At 38.9% G+C, this 17806-nt stretch overlaps 2 protein-coding genes across 4 annotated transcripts in view; one reads left to right on the top strand and one right to left on the bottom strand.

Annotated features, from left to right (window-relative positions):
* The window catches only part of LOC139942355 (leucine-rich repeat serine/threonine-protein kinase 1-like), a 41385-nt gene extending 38906 nt beyond the window's left edge, over positions 1-2479 (top strand). For all 3 annotated transcript variants that reach the window (XM_071939201.1, XM_071939200.1, XM_071939202.1), the window contains exon 26: positions 281-2479. In XM_071939201.1, the coding sequence (XP_071795302.1) occupies positions 281-1141 (861 nt within the window). In that variant the 3' untranslated portion in view covers positions 1142-2479. The remainder of the gene's footprint in view (positions 1-280) is intronic.
* LOC139942356 (uncharacterized) lies at positions 2471-12572 on the bottom strand. Its single transcript, XM_071939204.1, has 8 exons — positions 12401-12572; positions 11176-11390; positions 10445-10551; positions 9808-9852; positions 9506-9678; positions 8684-8742; positions 7955-8076; positions 2471-7518 (listed from the first exon to the last, which is right to left on the bottom strand). The coding sequence occupies exons 2-8, from the start codon at positions 11361-11363 to the stop codon at positions 7016-7018; spliced, it is 1197 nt and encodes a 398-aa protein (XP_071795305.1). The 5' UTR covers positions 11364-11390; positions 12401-12572; the 3' UTR covers positions 2471-7015.
* Between the last annotated feature and the right edge of the window lie 5234 nt (positions 12573-17806).

Below are 17806 nucleotides of genomic sequence, written 5' to 3'. Positions count from 1 at the left end.
AAATTATAATAATAATAATATCAAAGTCTTTTAAAAATAGCGCTCATACATGTATCTACCAATTTGCTAGAAAGTATTATTATAACGATTCTATGGTTAAAATGAGGAAAGTCATCATAAAAAAAAGTTTCTGAATGCCTTATGTGACTCATGCAGTGAACTTTTCAACTTCGGTTGCAAATTTCAACATCAAAGTCATTAGTATACATCAGAAAACATTATTTTCCAGTTAACAGTATCTTTTCTCTCCCTGTTCCCCCCCCCCCACCAAATGGTTTAGGTTATGCTGCTTGAGAAGCAGTCCATCACCGTGACAGCTCGAGCTGAGCATGGCATCTTGGGTCTAGCTCATCACCACGATAATCTTTTCTGCATCGCAGAGCAATCCTCCAGAGTATTACAATACAGCATGGCGGGACGCCAACTCGTACAAGTCTTGCAATGCGGTAAAGTCGCCCTACAATGCGGCGATTGTTTGGTATGGTCCGAGGACAGCAAAGCCGCACAGGAAAAAGAAGAGGAGGAGGTAGTGGTGTCCCCGGGAAGAATATCCTTCGAGATGACCGAGACGCTGCAAGAAAGCAAGGCCGAGAGCCCCCCCAAAGACGACGAAGACAATTATATTTCATTTCGGAATTCACACTTCGGCGGACAACATTCAGCCACCCTGTCTGGTGCATCCACTCTCAGCTCCAGATCATTCCTGCGTCCACCAATGGATATCCGACGGCCATCATCGGACGGTTCGGAGAGTCACACCTCTGGCGTTGTTTTTCCACAAGTTCAGTCACTGTTAACGGTCAAAGATACACTGTGGGTTGGGATGAACACTGGCGACACCCTAGTCGCCTTTGTAGATTCCGTAAACTGCGGCAGGTACGACTTTGGGCAGTTACTCGCTCAGCTGGGGCCTTCTCATGAGTTGGGAGAGCAGAGTGGGCCGGTGAAACAGTTGTTGAGGGCGGGGGAGGAATATGTAGTAGGTTGTCAGGAGATACAGCCGGCCCGCAATGCAGACAAGTCAGACACCCCTTGTCATTACCAGCTCCTGGTGTGGCAGGCATGGGGGGCTGATGATATCTGGAATTTTGATCACATTCATGAGGTGTTGAATGATGCTGTAGAAGCCATGGAGGAATAACTGCAACAAAATGTTCTTTCCAACCTGGGTCCAAAAACTTGCTTAGCAGAAACAACTTTTGCTTAGAAAAAATAGGCTTCCATCCAGAAAACCATACAGTTACTGTAGGTGTGTCTGGTACCCCTGTCCTTTCTTGCTTAATTAAGTTAAATCGTTTTTAATGTGTTCAAATTGAAACTTCTCTTTGTAAAAGAACATGATCTTGTGTGATAATTGTCTGAAGCTGTTGATATTCTGAAAAAATGTAATACTGAAATTGATTATATTTCTATTTTGTACATATTTTATTTTGAGCTGTAATTTGTACATATACTTGAGATATGCCAAAGTTTGATTATCTCTTATTCTGAATGTATTGATTTACTTGAGGGCTGTATAAAAGTAGAACCAAATTATGTATTTGATGACAAAGCTATTTTAAGACAGGCGCGAACAAAATGAAGTGTTAGGAAATGAAAACTCTGTTGTTCCGAGCATTATATTGCAGGGAGGAGAAATTTCAGACTTTTATCTGAATTCAGACTTTTTATTGACCCAATTCACCTGACGTCATCATCGAATAATTTTGGATGCGCCATAATGGTGGGCAATGTCACTGTGCGTTATTCAGTGAAGTGCGCATTTAAGGCGACGCTGCGTTTACACGTAAACCTATTGACCACCAAAATGGTGAGCGTGGCACAGTCGCCGCATGTGGCGTGCGTGCAAGGGGTCAATAGTCAGTCTTGGGAAGAAAAATCAGCTGTTGTTTTGTCCACGATAGAGTTATCCTACTCTTTGATCTGTTTTCTCTGATGCTTAGGACACTTGCTTTAAACTGTGTGAAGTATCAACCCAAGGAGTAACATGTACTAAAAGGTGGAGATGCCAACATTTCAACATAACCTTTCTAAAATTTTAATCCTAGTTTTAGAATCTTTTCTTGTCAATGACTCTCACCCCTGAAACTTCTGTTGCTTACAACTCTTGGTTGGCCCTCAATATCTGTCTGATGAAATTGTTTTGTACAATAACTTAATTGTATATGATCATGTCCTCAGATCCCACACCAGGGCCAAATTTTGTATAGAGCTTCTTAAGCACACAAATTAATTTTCCCCTTAGGAAAATTGCTGTGCTCCTTCAAGAGCTAAGTTCAAGCCCTGAACACCTGGGCATTTTTTACCACCTGTTGGTTAGAGCAGTTCGCGATTTCCCTTGTTTTAAGAAACTACTCTAATACATAAAATGTATTGTACAGAAATATATATATATATAAAATTTAAAAATGTACCCAGTCAGTTTCCCTTGTGGTTTATTATTTGAGATATATATATATATATATATATCAAATAATAAACCACAAGGGAAACTGACTGGGTACATTTTTAAATGATTTTGGGTTGAACAAAGAAAAATTGACTAGAGTGGGATTTGAACCAACGACCTCCGGTTTAACGTGCCGGCGCTCTACCAACTGAGCTATCTAGCCCTATGTTGGTGGTCTCCCAATTTTGTCAATATCTTTGTTCGGGGGTGCCTGTCAGAAGCCTTTAAACCGCAAACTGCCGTGTAGCCAGGGATCACACCCGGGTAACGATACAACCTGGGAAGCGGCAGACAGGGGATCACCTTAAGGGGATGCGACTTTTTATATCAGATATCAAATAATAAACCACAAGGGAAACTGACTGGGTACATTTTTAAATGATTTTGGATTGAACAAAGAAAAATTGACTAGAGCGGGATTTGAACCAACGACCTCCGGTTTAACGTGCCGGCGCTCTACCAACTGAGCTATCTAGCCCTATGTTGGTGGTCTCCCAATTTTGTCAATATCTTTGTTCGGGGGTGCCTGTCAGAAGCCATTAAACTGCAAACTGCCGTGTAGCCAGGGATCACACCCGGGTAACGATACAACCTGGGAAGCGGCAGACAGGGGATCACCTTAAGGGGATGCGACTTTTTATATCAGATATCAAATAATAAACCACAAGGGAAACTGACTGGGTACATTTTTAAATGATTTTGGATTGAACAAAGAAAAATTGACTAGAGCGGGATTTGAACCAACGACCTCCGGTTTAACGTGCCGGCGCTCTACCAACTGAGCTATCTAGCCCTATGTTGGTGGTCTCCCAATTTTGTCAATATCTTTGTATATATATATTCCCTGCATTGTTATCGAACAATGCTTTTACCACTTTTAAGGTCCAGTAACCCATACTTTCATACTAAACATCCTTTTGGTTCATAGCCAACAATTGTTTCTGAAATAGAAACTTTGATTGGCTATAATTTTCCCGCTTCTTTCTTGGTCCTTCCCTTAATCCCTTCCCCTCTCTTTTTCTATAAATGAATATGTATTTGTTTGTACTTGTTTTATGCCTCTGAAGAAGGTCCGGTTTGGATCGAAAGCTAAGGCCATCTACCCTACTCATTATATATATAAAAAAATAATAAGAGTACCAGTACATGTTAGTTTTAAAAACTCATCATCAGGTGCGAAATATAAAAAAAAAAATTCATGTTTTATGTTAATCCAATTAGTGTTTATTTTAATTTATATATTTATTTGATTGGTCTTCTTTTTGCGTAAGGCAGGTGCGCTCAGCCTATAGACCGTATTGAATAACCCTTTTTTGCTATGAAAAGTCGCCATCTTGTAGGGCAAACAATATGCGCGTCCAAACGCTTACAATATCAAACATGTCGCAGCACGCAACATTCCTGTTTTGATTTCTACGGCACATGCATGCACACGTGCACAGAAGCCATCTTGTAGGTCAGATATTTGAACAGTGACGTCATGTTCAATACGGTCTATAGTTGCATAGCAAGGTTTACATGGTTATTACATCAAGGGTGTAATGCACATTTTCATGAAGACGTGGCTTTGTGTATTCTAGGGCATTTTTGGCAGGCAGGATAGATAGATTGATTGACAAATGCCTTGTTTACCAAATTAGTGATTTTGTATATTCCACTGCATTTTTGGCAGGCAAGATAGATAGATTGATTGATACAATGTATGTAAGATACTCTATGTTGTCTTGTTTACCATTCGATAGGCTTCGTTGTTCCAGAGCATTTTTGGTAGGCAAGAGCTTTCCTGAGCATTTTTGGCAGGCAAAATAGGGCAAATTAGTGATTTTGTAAATTCCAGGGCATTTTTGGTAAGCAAGATAGATAGATTGATTGACAAATGCCTTGTTCACCAAATTAGTGATTTTGTATATTCCACTGCATTTTTGGCAGGCAAGATAGATAGATTGATTGATATGATGTGGATATTTTATGTTGCCTTGTTTACCTTTCGAGTGGCTTTGTGCATTCCAGGGCATTTTTGGTAGGCAAGTGCTTTCCTGAGCATTTTTGACGGGCAAAATAGGGCAAGATAGAAACAATACTGCAAAATACATGTATTGTTCTTTTCAACAAATATCTTGTCAATAATGTGTCAGTAAACATATCATAAACCACTTCACGCTGTTAACCAAATTAGGTGAATTTTGCTTTCATGGGCGTTTTGGACAGGCAAGTAATCGAAAGCAAAATGGAAAAGTAATATTTTGCCAATGACTGTTTGAATCCACTGTCTGAGGGTGTTTTCTGTGTGGTACGTGACTTCCATTAGAGGTTAGTTTTCATCACATAGCGAGCCTGTGAATTTTGTTTGAATGCCTCGGGGGAATACCCAGCATACAGTGCTTTCCATACATTTGCTGAAGCTGCTTTAAACGAATAACTGTATTTTCATTTTGGTGATGAAATAAAATAATGGCCGGTTACTTCAAAAATGTAATTATTGTGTCCGTGTTACGATTGAGTTTGAACAAAAGAAACATTGAAACAATTTCTTAAATAGAGTAGTATTCAACTTTATTTGTTACCACCCAACTCGAAGTAATTTGTTTTTGTAAAAAGATATAAGTTGTTATGTCCCAAAATTTGAATCTGAGAAGCGTAAGTGGCAGTAATGCTTTTCATACGGTGTATTCCCGTTTGAAATTATGATTTTAAAGGATGATTCAAATACACAGCAAGAGGACTAGTCAGGACTAGTCAAAGGAAAAAAAGTAAGTGCAAGGCCTGGGATCTCTTTTAAAGGCACTGGATACTATTGGTAATTACTCAAAATAATTATAAGCATAAAAACTGACTTGGTAATGAGCAATGGAGAGCTATTGATAGTATAAAACATTGTGAGAAACAGCTCCCTCTAACATAACATAGTTTTTGAGAAAGAGGTTATTTCTCACTCAAATACCCAAATACTTCAGTTGAAGCCTGTAATTAGGCAGATGAAAACACTTGTGGAACAAGGGCGTTTTTTCTTTCATTATTCTCTTGCAACTTCGATGACCAATTGAGTCCAAATTTTCACAGATTTTTATAACTTTTTAAATTATTTAATGCATAATTTGGGATACACCAAGTGAGAATACTGTTCTTTTTAATGCCTTAAGACCTTTTCATTTTCAACATAAAGTTAAAATGTACAGGAGTCAGAAATAAATATTGAAAATATTAGTTCATGGGGCAGGAATTATGCATGTATGAGTTAAAAAATAAACAATGAAACTATATAAATAAAGTTCACTTATTAATAAATAAAAAAATAAAAAAACAACAAAACAGCCAAGTATTTGTATAACAAAATTGTATTGAGAATTTTTAAGCTGCTTTCTTTGAACTTGCAAAGCAGTCAACTAAAAACCTTTAGTGCAAGATCTGCCCTGCTAATAAGATGTAGAAAAGTAGATTTATTTTTTTGTTAGAATTGTTGCATACACAATTGTAGTCCAAACCCGTGATAAAATAGTGAGACTTTAACATTATGTTCAAAACATTTCATAAGTACATGAACATTACAGTAGAACAAGATAACTATTATAAAAATATTAATTTTTCAACAGAGGTTAGTGAAGAGTTTGTCTGAAATTTGAAAGGGATGTAAAAAAGATGGAATTGCGTTGTAGCTACGGTGGGCGGTGCTGGGCGGGCCTGCCCAGAACTTACAGTTTTGCTTAGCATTCAGAGCAAAATACACGTGTTTCACCCCTGGTTGCATTGATGGCTCCATATCTAATTATTAAAAATGTTGTTGTACCACTCTCCATTGGTGGACTAAATTGGATTTTAGAGCTCACTGGTCTAGCTACAAAACTGCACCCAAGTACATTCTTCACTGACTGAGCTGCACGAGAAAAGTCAGACACAGTTCTTAAATTATTGACAAAATGATTCAAGCATGCTGTCCATCACACCACGAACCAGTGTATCCGATACTTTCGACAAATTCATATTTTAATTTGAGTGTGGACTTGCTTGTCAAATGTGCTTTCCAATGACTCAAGGTCAAGTTAGAATCATTGGTTTTTGTCTTTATAAGTTGAAATCAGGATTTAAAATCCTTTTCTCATTACTATTTTTCAGCCATCAATTATTTCTTTTGTCAATGAAACTTCAATTGGACACCCGTCTAAAGACAATTTCTCATAGACATTTACAGATATTCTTGTCCTGTATTTTTGTTTCTTTGTCCCATAAAAATGAACAGAGTACACTGTTTGAAACTAATCTCACCTCTGATTCTTCTCTGATCCACGTCTTTCTTTCAAGAAGATTATTACATACTTATCTCCAACAAATTAATTCACCTATGTCTCACTTTCTACACCATGCAAATCTTCAAATCTCACTACATTGATTTCTAGAAGGTTGCTGGTCGGTAAGCTCTCTAAGGGAAACACAAATTATCTCCTTCGATTCCAGTTAAAAACAAACTGCAATTTCCAATTACATTCAATCTGGTTAATTATTTTTCAGTCAAACAGGGCAAAAAATATTTCTTAATATATAATAATATTTACAAGTAACCGCCAGCGAGGATCATATTTTAGTTAGGTTCAATCTGTACGCAATATCGAGAATACTTGGCAACGACGGCTTGCTGATGTTTCTATTGCTAAATGCATTAACTGGCGCTGGGGATTGGACAGGCCCTTCTCTCGTTAGCCTTTTAGAGTCAGTCTCGGGTTTTTCTCTCATGATCGGCGTGTTGTTACTGGCTCCTAGTACATCGTCGTTTATTACTTGCGGCTTATTCCAGGGTAGCTGCGTCGTTATCTCCTCTTGACATGAATCCCCTCTTGCCGACGTCGAGTTTGTCTCTGTTCTGTTTGCAAAGTCTCTCTTCCCTCTGTGCTGCCTGCTGTTTTGTCTCTCTGTCCCGTTGGACGGCGCCCTACTAGAGGCTTCGTTGCCGAGACTAACCCTAACCGTAGCTTCCTCCTTGGGTAGCTTGGCTTCTTGTTTCTCCTTCGAGAAACTGTAGAAGGCGTTTTTCCTGTCTTCTCTGGGAGCACTTGATTGTGATTTCTTGTCTGTCCAACCTACAAGGCAGATGAGAACAAACAAAAACAGGTCAATTACAATTAAAAGGAAGAATAAAAAAGGACATGGACCTTGAGTGTCACGTTGACGATTCCTGGCCATTTCTTGGCAGGCAAGATAGTACTAATATTTTTGGGTTTGTATGTAATCAAAGCGAGTTACAACATTAAAATAGACCCCTTGCACTGGGCTGCAATTGTTATTGCGGAATGCTAACATTGGCCGAGTCTTGCGCAGCGCGTACACAAGTGTACTTTTCCATTTTTAACACAGATGTTAAATGGGGTGGATTTCACAAAGAGTTAAGACTAATCTTATCTCGAGTTAGGATGAGTTACTAGTCCTTACTTAGGACTAGCCTTAAGTTTTTTAACAACTCCTAGGACTAGTCCTTTGTGAAATCGACCCCTCATTTTGACGAAATGCTTTTCTTACCTCTAGTTGTTTTCTCATGAGCCGGGATAACACAAAGATGCATGTCGCCAAGCCGGTAGCCGTTAAATTTAGCCATAATATCACTTGCCTCTTCACAGCTTGAGTATCTTAAGAATAAATGTCTGTGTAAACAAAGAGAACACAGACAAACAAGTTTCAGTTAAGGCTATTTTTATCTGGTGTTAAGGCTATTTTTATCTGGTGTTAAGGGCGAGTTGGTCGGGGTGAGTGGGGGGGGGGAATGGATGCATTATTTTCCGAAAAATTTTGTGTTCCTTTTCTTGGAGATTGCTTAGAACTGGTTGCCTGTAAATTGCCCCAAATGACATGGCCCTTAAAGACAATGGACACTAATGGTAAGTGTCAAAGACCAGTCTTCTCACTTGGTGTATCTCAACATATGCACAAAATAACAAACCTGTGAAAATTTTAGCTCGATTGGTCGTCGGAGTTGCGAGATAACTATAAAAGAAAATGCTTGATTTCGAGTTTCGAGACCTCAAATTCTAAACATGAGGTCTCAAAATCAAATTAGTGGAAAATTACTTCTTTCTCGAAAACTACGCACTTCAGAGGGAGCCGTTTCTCACGATGTTTTATACTATCAACCTCTCCCCATTACTTGTTACCAAGTAAGGTTTTATGCTTATAATTATTTTGAGTGATTACCAGTAGTTTCCACTGCAATAAGATTCTGTGCTTGACAAACTTCCAAGGATAAAAACTTACGCTGAAGTTCTGCTTTCCTCTTCCTGGGAAGCCACCTCCCTAAAAAGCTGAATCACTTCCTAGAAACCAATCAGACATCAATAGTTTAACCGTCAGCTCAATACAAATTGGCTTTTCATACCAATTGGGTCTAGCATGCCAATGGAAAATGTTAATTTGGTCCAATATTTTTTGTTTGCCCCTCTTGTTTGAGTAAGAGTAGTTCAAATCTTGCGGCCGCTACGGGCTATTGGTACAAGCTGCTTGCAGCCGCTATGGTCCCTACAAGGCTGGGTCACACCCAACTAGTTTTGAAAACGTCCGAGCCTGTCCTAAACAAAATCATAAAATGGGTTTTGTCTGGCTAGACTGTATAGCTTTGGCTAGACAATGTCTACAACGTGACCCTAGTTAGTTAAAATTCTGGTAATGAGTTGGGTCTGTCTGTGAACGAGATGCAGGTGCTACAGACAGACCCGGTCTGTGTTCACAACACTTTGGCTAGCATATCCCTAATACAATCCAAGAACGACATTTTTTTTTTAAGAGTGTTCTAAATGGAAAGAAACCACGCATTATAATTTCTCGCAGTCGCATTGTATACCTGAGTTCTGTGAGTAGGTAGGTTTTGCACACAGAGGCTATACAATCCCTTCATGTTTGGTACGAGCGCTTCCCGGTCTACACGTATGTTCACCACACTTTGGCTAGCATATCCTTAATACAACCCAAGTACAGCAGTTGTCTGAAAAATCTTGAATATTTTTTGTTTTGTTTTTGTTTTTTGGAGAGTGTCCTAAATAGAAACCACGGGTTATAATTTCTCCTGGTTCCGTTGTATACCTGAGTTCTGTGAGATGGTAGGTGTTGCACGCAGAGGCTATATAATCCCTTCAGGTTCGGTACGAGCGCACATCCCTTGCTTGATTCCCCGTTTACCGCAGGGCGTGGAGTTGAGTTCCTGCCAGCGGACGAGGACTTTTTGCTTCTGTGCTGGCCGGTAGAGTCATCAGAATCTGGTGATGATGGAGACAATAAAATAATCTGTACACTGAAAAAGTGTCCATCTTCTGTAGTCTACTGTTAAAAAATTAAACTTCTTTTCTATCAATTGGGAACGATATAAAATTAAATTTCTAACTGACCTGATGACTTCTTCTTGCCATTTCGTCTCTTTCTAGTACGCTGGTCTGAAATTAAAAATAGACTGAGAATGAGCGTCACAGAAAAAAGGAGGAAATGACTTTGAATACATCTTAAGTCACACTTTGAGGCTTGTGAATAACGCCAGATTTCAGGCTTAAGCAATTATCAGGATCCTTCCAGTTGTTTTGCAACCATTCACACGGCGAGATTTGTAGCCTACAAACACATGAACTCGCAATTAAATTGAAAAAAAATACTAATGTTATTTAGCTACTGCTTCTGGTCATTTTGTTTGTAAAATACCCCCCCCCCCACAACATTACATACATACATTGTACACTTTCGCAGCAGCAGATGATTAAAAAGTTCCTGCTGACAATCACGTCACTTCAGAGCAGACCAATCATAACAGCAACTCTATGGAATTTGACCACTCTGCCACGACTTGCTAAAAAACACTGCCCGAAAATTTTCTGCTCACCAAAGATAAGCAGGGAACCAGTTGCTCACAGTACTCATGACATGGTCTTTTGGCTGGTTACCAATATCTGGTATGAATGTGCTTCCGTAATTTGTGAAGCTTCAGCAGCTGTATGAAACTTAGACCCTAGTTTTGAGTCTTTACTTGAGACTTACTGATAGGTTTATCCGGAGTGAACTGCGCTTTTATAGCCGGTGAAGACATGAACGAGTGATCATCAGCGATACCAAATAACATCCACTTCTCGTTCGTGAACTCAAACCTGAAACAAAATGAAAATAATCCCTCATTATAGTCTGCCAAGCCACCTGAACCCATCAAAATCCAACGCCATCTTTTATAATGCTGTACTGAGAACTGCACTAAGTAGGGCCTAAAGCAAATGCTTCACATAGGGGTGGGGGGGGGGGCAGCAGAGGCCTACCAATATAATTGGTTTTGAAGCCAAGGGACTCTCACAAAAGCGCACTTAATCACTATACTAGCCAAGAACCCGATGGAGAGAAGACAAGGAAAGAAGTTTCAGTTTTCGAAAAACCTCAGAGAAATATTCCAGGGGAAAACCCTCGCAATCAGGTAGGGACTGAAAACCAAATCCTGCTGTCAATTCAATAATCATAATGACGTGTATACACTGATTGAGTCCTGGTCCGGAGGTGTGACACTTGTGTCTTTAAGCAAGACACTGGAAGCTGTAGGTCCTGTGTGTTGTTAAATGAAAACTATCAACGCTCGTAAAATACCCCAGTACACACTTTATCGTACGGAGAACTGGGTCGCCGGGCGTGTCTGGCAGTGCGACTGTCTTCAATCATGAAGGCTGCACTAGAAAGGAAGAAAGAAAGAAAAAAGGAAGATTGTTCCACAGATTTTTTTAAGCCCTCACCGAACAGTGTCATCCATACTCTCCAGGCAGGAGCGAAGATCGTTAAACCCAAGGTCCCTGTACGGAAACCGATTCCCAAGGAGTTCTTGATAATCTCTGTTGAATTTGTCCAAGGGAACACCCCCCATCCTTGACAGCAGGACTCCCCTTGTGTCTTTCTTCACTTGGGCTTGCAAACCGTCCGCCATGGTTCTTGTAATGTACCACGACCCAATCTGTGAAAATGAATGAAAAGGCAAGTTATAAACAACATTGATACAGAATATAATTTGATTTTACCCTTAGTATTAAGAACGCAATGAAATGTTAGTTAGATGTGGGTAGAAAACTCCAAAGAGAGAAAACCAGCGCAGTCAGGTGAAGACTGGTCACAGTGGTCTAGTGGTTAGACAGCAGGACTTGCAACCACAATGTTGTGGGTTCAAACCCTACCAAGGTTACCCCTGATGTTGCAATAAGTAGCTATAAGTAGGCCCTATCGTCGTCTAGTTAATGAATCACAATTTCTTGTGAGATTGCCCGTTGCCAGCTTGACGTTTATTTATCTTTTTATGTGAGTTTGCCGAGTTCATCTGGAAGATCATCTAAACAAACAAACAACAAACCAAATCCACAAGCAATGCCTTCTTGGCTGTACGGGAAACCACGAACCAGGGTCCAAAGTTGTGGAAAGGCAGCTAAAAAGAAACCACTGCGCCAACCGGACTGAAACAAACCATGACATGGTCAAATGTCAAAATAACTATAAACAAAAAGCTTTATTAGTGAAACATAAAAATGTGAACAATAACTCTGCAATGCAATAAACTGTTTAATTGTCAATGATTGCCAACAAACATCATCAAAACAAATTGGTTAGTTGTTGATCATTCAATGGTTGATATAAAATTATAAGTCATGGAATGGAATATGGATGGAGGTAGGTTCTTCCTCCACGATTAATTCCCAATCGCCCCCAACAGTCACAGTCACACACTTGGAGGAAACGGCATATAAATAAGCATCCAGCAATTAAAGCAATAAACACCTCCATTTTAACCACGTCACATGTGTTCCTTTTTACTTCTCTTAATTAAAGTGTACATTTTTGTACATGAAGTGACTGTGTGTGCATGTGTAGTTAGTTAAATTATTATGAATTGGTAAAAACTCCATTCGTGTTAATGATGTAGATAGGCCCTAAATTCACTCATGTTCCCCTGGAAATTCTCTTTCACAACTGTACCTGCGATAATCGTTGTTTTTCCTCCGAGATCTTCTGAAGGATCGACCACTCGAATTTTACGATAAACACAGCCAGGCTAAACTGCAATGAAAGTTACGGTAAAATGGCTGAACCTCACACCACAGAGTCGGTCAAATGCCGCACATGGGGTGTACTTTAGGGGATGTACCATTAATATTGCAATAGTTGCACTAGACTTGTTTTCTAGTCCTTCGTACATTCAAAATGTTGAATGTGATGCAGAGGAGGGGGAGGGGCTCAATCAGCAGAGGGAGGGTTCAACCACTTTTGTTCTACCACAACATTACCAGGTCAACAAATAATTTGGTTAAATTTGTGTAGGCCCTAGGCCTACTTTTTAAAAAGTATTATTGTAAGTCGGGTTCATGGTTTTGCGAAATTTTGGACAAACTTCCCCATTGCATGCTGAGTATTGCGGGATGGGGGAACCTTACTATAGGCGATTTTTTTTTCAAACAAATATAAGTGCAAATTCAACAAGGCTTAATTCCCTTATAAAACCACAATGTGTACAAAATAACTTTTAAACTAATGAAACAAATGGAGAAAACACCACGATGGACGTTCCAAACAAAAATGCAATGTGTAGGAAAAGCTATTGGAATAGCTCTTTTTCTGCATTTCAGCATAGCGACAACATGCAGGACAAAAGTCTGGAAACGGTTATATAAGTATTTATTCACGGGTTGAATTGAACGATTCAGATGCAAATTGTAGGAACAAAGTGGCCATGGGAGGTGGCGGAAGCGTTGGTGAAGTCCCATAAACTGCATACGGCAATTTGCATATAACCGCCATTGGGGGGTTTCTACTTCAGAGTTAGCCTTGTCTCAAGGCTATGAAAGCACCCCGCTTTAAATTCATCTGCTGGTTTTTCAACCTCGTACAACGAAACCCATCGGTTATCAACGTCCTTGTCTGAGATTGAAAAACTATTATTCGACCCCACCTTTATCTGTACATAAAGTACTGGTGAATTCAAAGCAGGGGTGCTTGCGTAAAGAACATTGAGACAAGGCTACACTAGAATAGGCAATGTTGGTGGGCGCTGTTTTCGAACACCGCATGGCTTTTTACAGTACTCAGGTCCACAACATAATCCGACCACGGACTGGACACAGCGTTTCTCTGCAGATAGGGCGGGATTTTGGCAACAACTCTTTTGAAGAACTGAACTGGTTAAATTTGTCAAAAGAAGAACCTTCTGAAGTTCAGGCATTCATGGTCAGTGTAGGAAGTATATTTTACTTCAAATATGCAGAAAATTCAAAACAAATTCACTGTGGAGCCTCAGTAGGCCCAGTGGACATTGAGCACGTGAGTGGCTGGGGAATAGATTGCATGAGTCGAAGCTTCAAGACTAAAAATCCAGGCTGACATTATGATGCCGAACACAGCTCACATTATCCAGCGACCTCTTTTACTTGCTGGGAAAATGTTGGAGAAAACTACAGAGAAATTGCTTAATTACACCCAACTTGATGAACTGTAGCATTTGGTGAGGGGATGTTTTCTTCAAGTATTGATACGGCTGAGCTGGTCAACGGCGAGCCATAAAAGCGACAGGTAATGAATGAATAAAATAAAAGCAATGGTAACAATGTATTTATTTAAGTATTCTACAGGATTGTTGGATCCTCATGACAAATATTATTGTCAGAATTTTCACAGGTTTCTTATTTTATGCATACTATTGAGATACAGCACTAGTGAGAAGAGTGGTCTTTGACAACTACAAATAATGTCCAGCGCCTTTAACTAAACCATTCATTAGCAGGGCGAATATGGGCAAATCGTTTTCACACTCACAGGTTGCACTTTGATTGTTGATTGTGATGACAACATTAGCATAATAGGATAACTTTCCGTATGGCGCCACCACTTTTTCACTCATTTTTACAAAAAGGGATATATCAATCAGGTAAATTAGATACTATATTATTTTATTTCGAATGAAAAAGTGGTGGCGCCATACAGAAACTTTTCCGCATAATATTATAGTTTTTGAGATACACAAGAGGTAGCCCCTCAGGTTTTATTTTGTTGTAGATATAGGCCTATATTGCTTTCCCTTTGTATACATTTAGTTCCATGCTTGAAACTATATAATTTGTGGAGTTTAAGTAACTTTTATTGTTTTTATTAACCTTTCCAAATAATGCTTTTGTAATTATCTCTTTTAGGAGCTCCAACTACCTCCTGCTGACTACCTCGTGTGGACCTAGACGAGGAAACGAGGAAACCGAAGACTTGTGAGGCAGTGAGGTATACAGGCCGCGGTACAGCTGGTGAACAGCTCCCGCATTCAGCAGAGGGAGAGATGCAGTTGTCTATGGATTGTGTGGTTTCTGTGGATGCAAGAGGACACCAATGGACCAAGGTAGGGGCAAATTGCTGTATCCGACCGACCACTTTTCAAATAAAACCTGTAAAGATTATTGACTTTGTTGAGAAGAAAACAACCAAAACAAAACTTTAGAAATTAATGACCTTGATGAGAAAAAAAAGCCTTTGAATACCATTGACTTTGTTGAAAAAAACAAAAAAATACCTAAACCTTTAAGGACCCATTGACTTTGTTGAGAAAAAAAAACTGTAAAGATCAATAACTTCTTGTTGAGAAAAACAAATAAAAATCTCAAGCAACCGGTACCAAATACAACAATTATTGACCTTTCTAGCAATCAAACAAGATGTAAATAATGACAAAATTTAAGGCGGTCGGATACCCCAAGTTTGTCTAAAAGGAGACAAGACAAAGAACAGTAAGAAGACTGCAAAAGGTAGAAGGAGATCTAACCCGTTCTCTTGCAGAGTCCCACCCCTGTTGTAACTCCCATGTCCACTACAAGATGTTCCAGAAACTTGTCGATGTTGTCCCTCATAATACTGTCAAGGTGATGTCACAATGTCTCAGGCTTTTTCCTTGAATCGCATATTGGTCGAAGCCAATGATGCTTTTTAGTTAGAAGACTGGTCAATCTGGAAATTTTTGTTAGGGTTGAAACTTCAAGTCGCCAGTTGTCATTTTCAAAGTTAATTGTCATGATTTTGTAATGCTAGCAAAATATTTGTAGGGCCTCCCCCCTTAAATAATGTAATTCCTTTGATTAGGATTGAGCCAAAAATGATTAAATAAGTGAAAATAAATTAAACATGGTTGAATTTATCAATTTTCCATAAGAACCAAATTTCAGATGAGTACGCTTTTAGTAATCTCACACAACCTGCCCTAAAAATATCTTTGCCCAAGCTTCATTCATGTTTTTGATCAATGTTTGATTTAAGAATAATGAATAACCAATTTAGTAAAGCTAAATTAGTATTTCATATTTCTGATATCAGCATGACATCAAATTTTGAATGAGCTAACTTTAACTTAACATAAATTAACATAAAGTTCCGAACGATTTAATTTAGAAGACAACAGAAAACAAACTTTAATATTAAAAAAAAATAAAAAATTAAGTGGCCAACATGAGTGATGTAGTTTTGCAAAATTCAAATCTGCTTTAATATCAAATTTTCAAAACCGCTAAACCCATTTGGCAGTGCTTTATACGAAGTAGGAAAAGAAATTTTAAAAAGGCGAGGGCGGCAAAGGCAATCAAGATTCAAGAATAAAGACTCAAGATTCATCTTCTCCATGGGGAAGCAGAGTGATCAGCCACAAGAAAGAGGAAACAAAGCAAGACGTAGGTTTGTATGGGTGGTATAAGATAGTGTTAGCCTAGACAGGGATAGAGAATGTAGGCCTAGAGATAAGACTAACTTTACACCCCTTCAAGTAGGCTTACATTTATCCAAGAACGTAGGGGACTCGAGTGGCTTAACTATTTCACATATTTTTAATTTTTTTATTACCAATTTGCCTTCTATTTAAAGCCATTATACACTTTCTGATCAGAAAAAATAAAAGCTCACAGATTTACAAATAATTTACAGGGTTTACAGAAGGTAATGGTAAAGACGTCTCTTGAAATATTATTCCATGAAATGCTTTACTTTTTGAGAAAACATTAAAACAATTATCATTTCTCGACAACGAGAATTACGGATTATAGTAAACACATGTCATGACACGGTGAAACCGCGTGATACACTATTAAAGTGTGGGCCTTTGGACAATACTGTTTTAATTTCAGATTTTAAATTTACGTAAAATTGTTGTAATTCAGCCTTCGTGCTGCGATGACAGTTTTTTAATAAACCATTTTTTCTATCTATCTATCTCTCTAGGGCAGATGATGACGAGTGTTTCTTTGATGTCCTTGATGCATGACCGGAGGTCATCAGAGGTCAATTTCAAAATCAGGTTAAAGTATCTGGGAAAGTATGAAAGAACAAAGCCTGGTTCATATAACTTCCTGCGAATGCAATATGAATGTTGACGTCACATACTCACAGTGAATAATTCGCAGCACAAGAGCTGTGCTCTTAAGTTTTGCGATACATTTGCTTTGAAAACAGAGTTGTGGCGTCAAATTCACTTCAAATTCGCTTTGCATTTGCATTCGCAGGACGTATGAACCGGGCTTAACCCTCTCTCTACACAGCAATTCTAACACTTCCCATTCAGCTTTTTAATTTGTTTTTCCTTTTTCCACAGTCTATTGTTCTAAAGCAGCAATTGTGGCAGGCTTGCGATGGTAGCAACTATATGACACCGCAACAGTTTGGTAATGTATCAGAGTTGTGAAAAATTCACTCTCTTGTCCGAGTGGTGTCAGTTTCGCTTTTTGGAGGTTGAAAGTCAGTCCGTGTCACTTTTTTTGAGTGAAAAGGGTATGAGCTTCACTCTCAAATGTGTTGAAAGTACCTGTCTTTCACTCTAAAAGAGTTGTCCGCCATATGGCTCTTTGCAAGAGTGGTTTGGCGGACAAAACTAGGGTTTTTGACCTCACTTTGGCTTGAGATGAAACCAAATGCTAACCTAGTTGAATTTTCTTTTTCAATTATAATGCAGGTTATGTTTTCTTCTGAACATGATGAGCTGGTCTAACCACTCACATCTTCAGCCAAGATGACTCTACTAGCTCAGGTCATGGCTATGAAGGCAGAACATGAGCAGATGACAAATTCTCTCTTTAATGACTTTGATGCGTGACCCGAGGTCAGCGAGGTCAATGAGTTCATGTGTTTGCAGCAAGTCTTAAAGGAACACGTTGCCTTGGATCGGTCGAGTTGGTCTTTGAAAAATTCATGATGAGAAAGATATTTTAAAAGTAGAATATAATGTTTCATACAAGTATCACTCAAATTGCGTGGTATTTCTTTTACCTCGTCGACTAAACACAGTCGTCCATTTATGGGAGTCAAATTTTTAACTCCCATAAATGGCCGACCGTGTAAGTTCGCAAAGTAAAATAAAAACCACGCAATTTT

The sequence above is a fragment of the Asterias amurensis genome, chromosome 9 (genome assembly GCF_032118995.1).
Source record: "Asterias amurensis chromosome 9, ASM3211899v1".
NCBI classification, from domain to species: Eukaryota; Metazoa; Echinodermata; class Asteroidea; order Forcipulatida; family Asteriidae; genus Asterias; species Asterias amurensis.
This window is presented reverse-complemented; position numbering and strand designations above follow the sequence as displayed.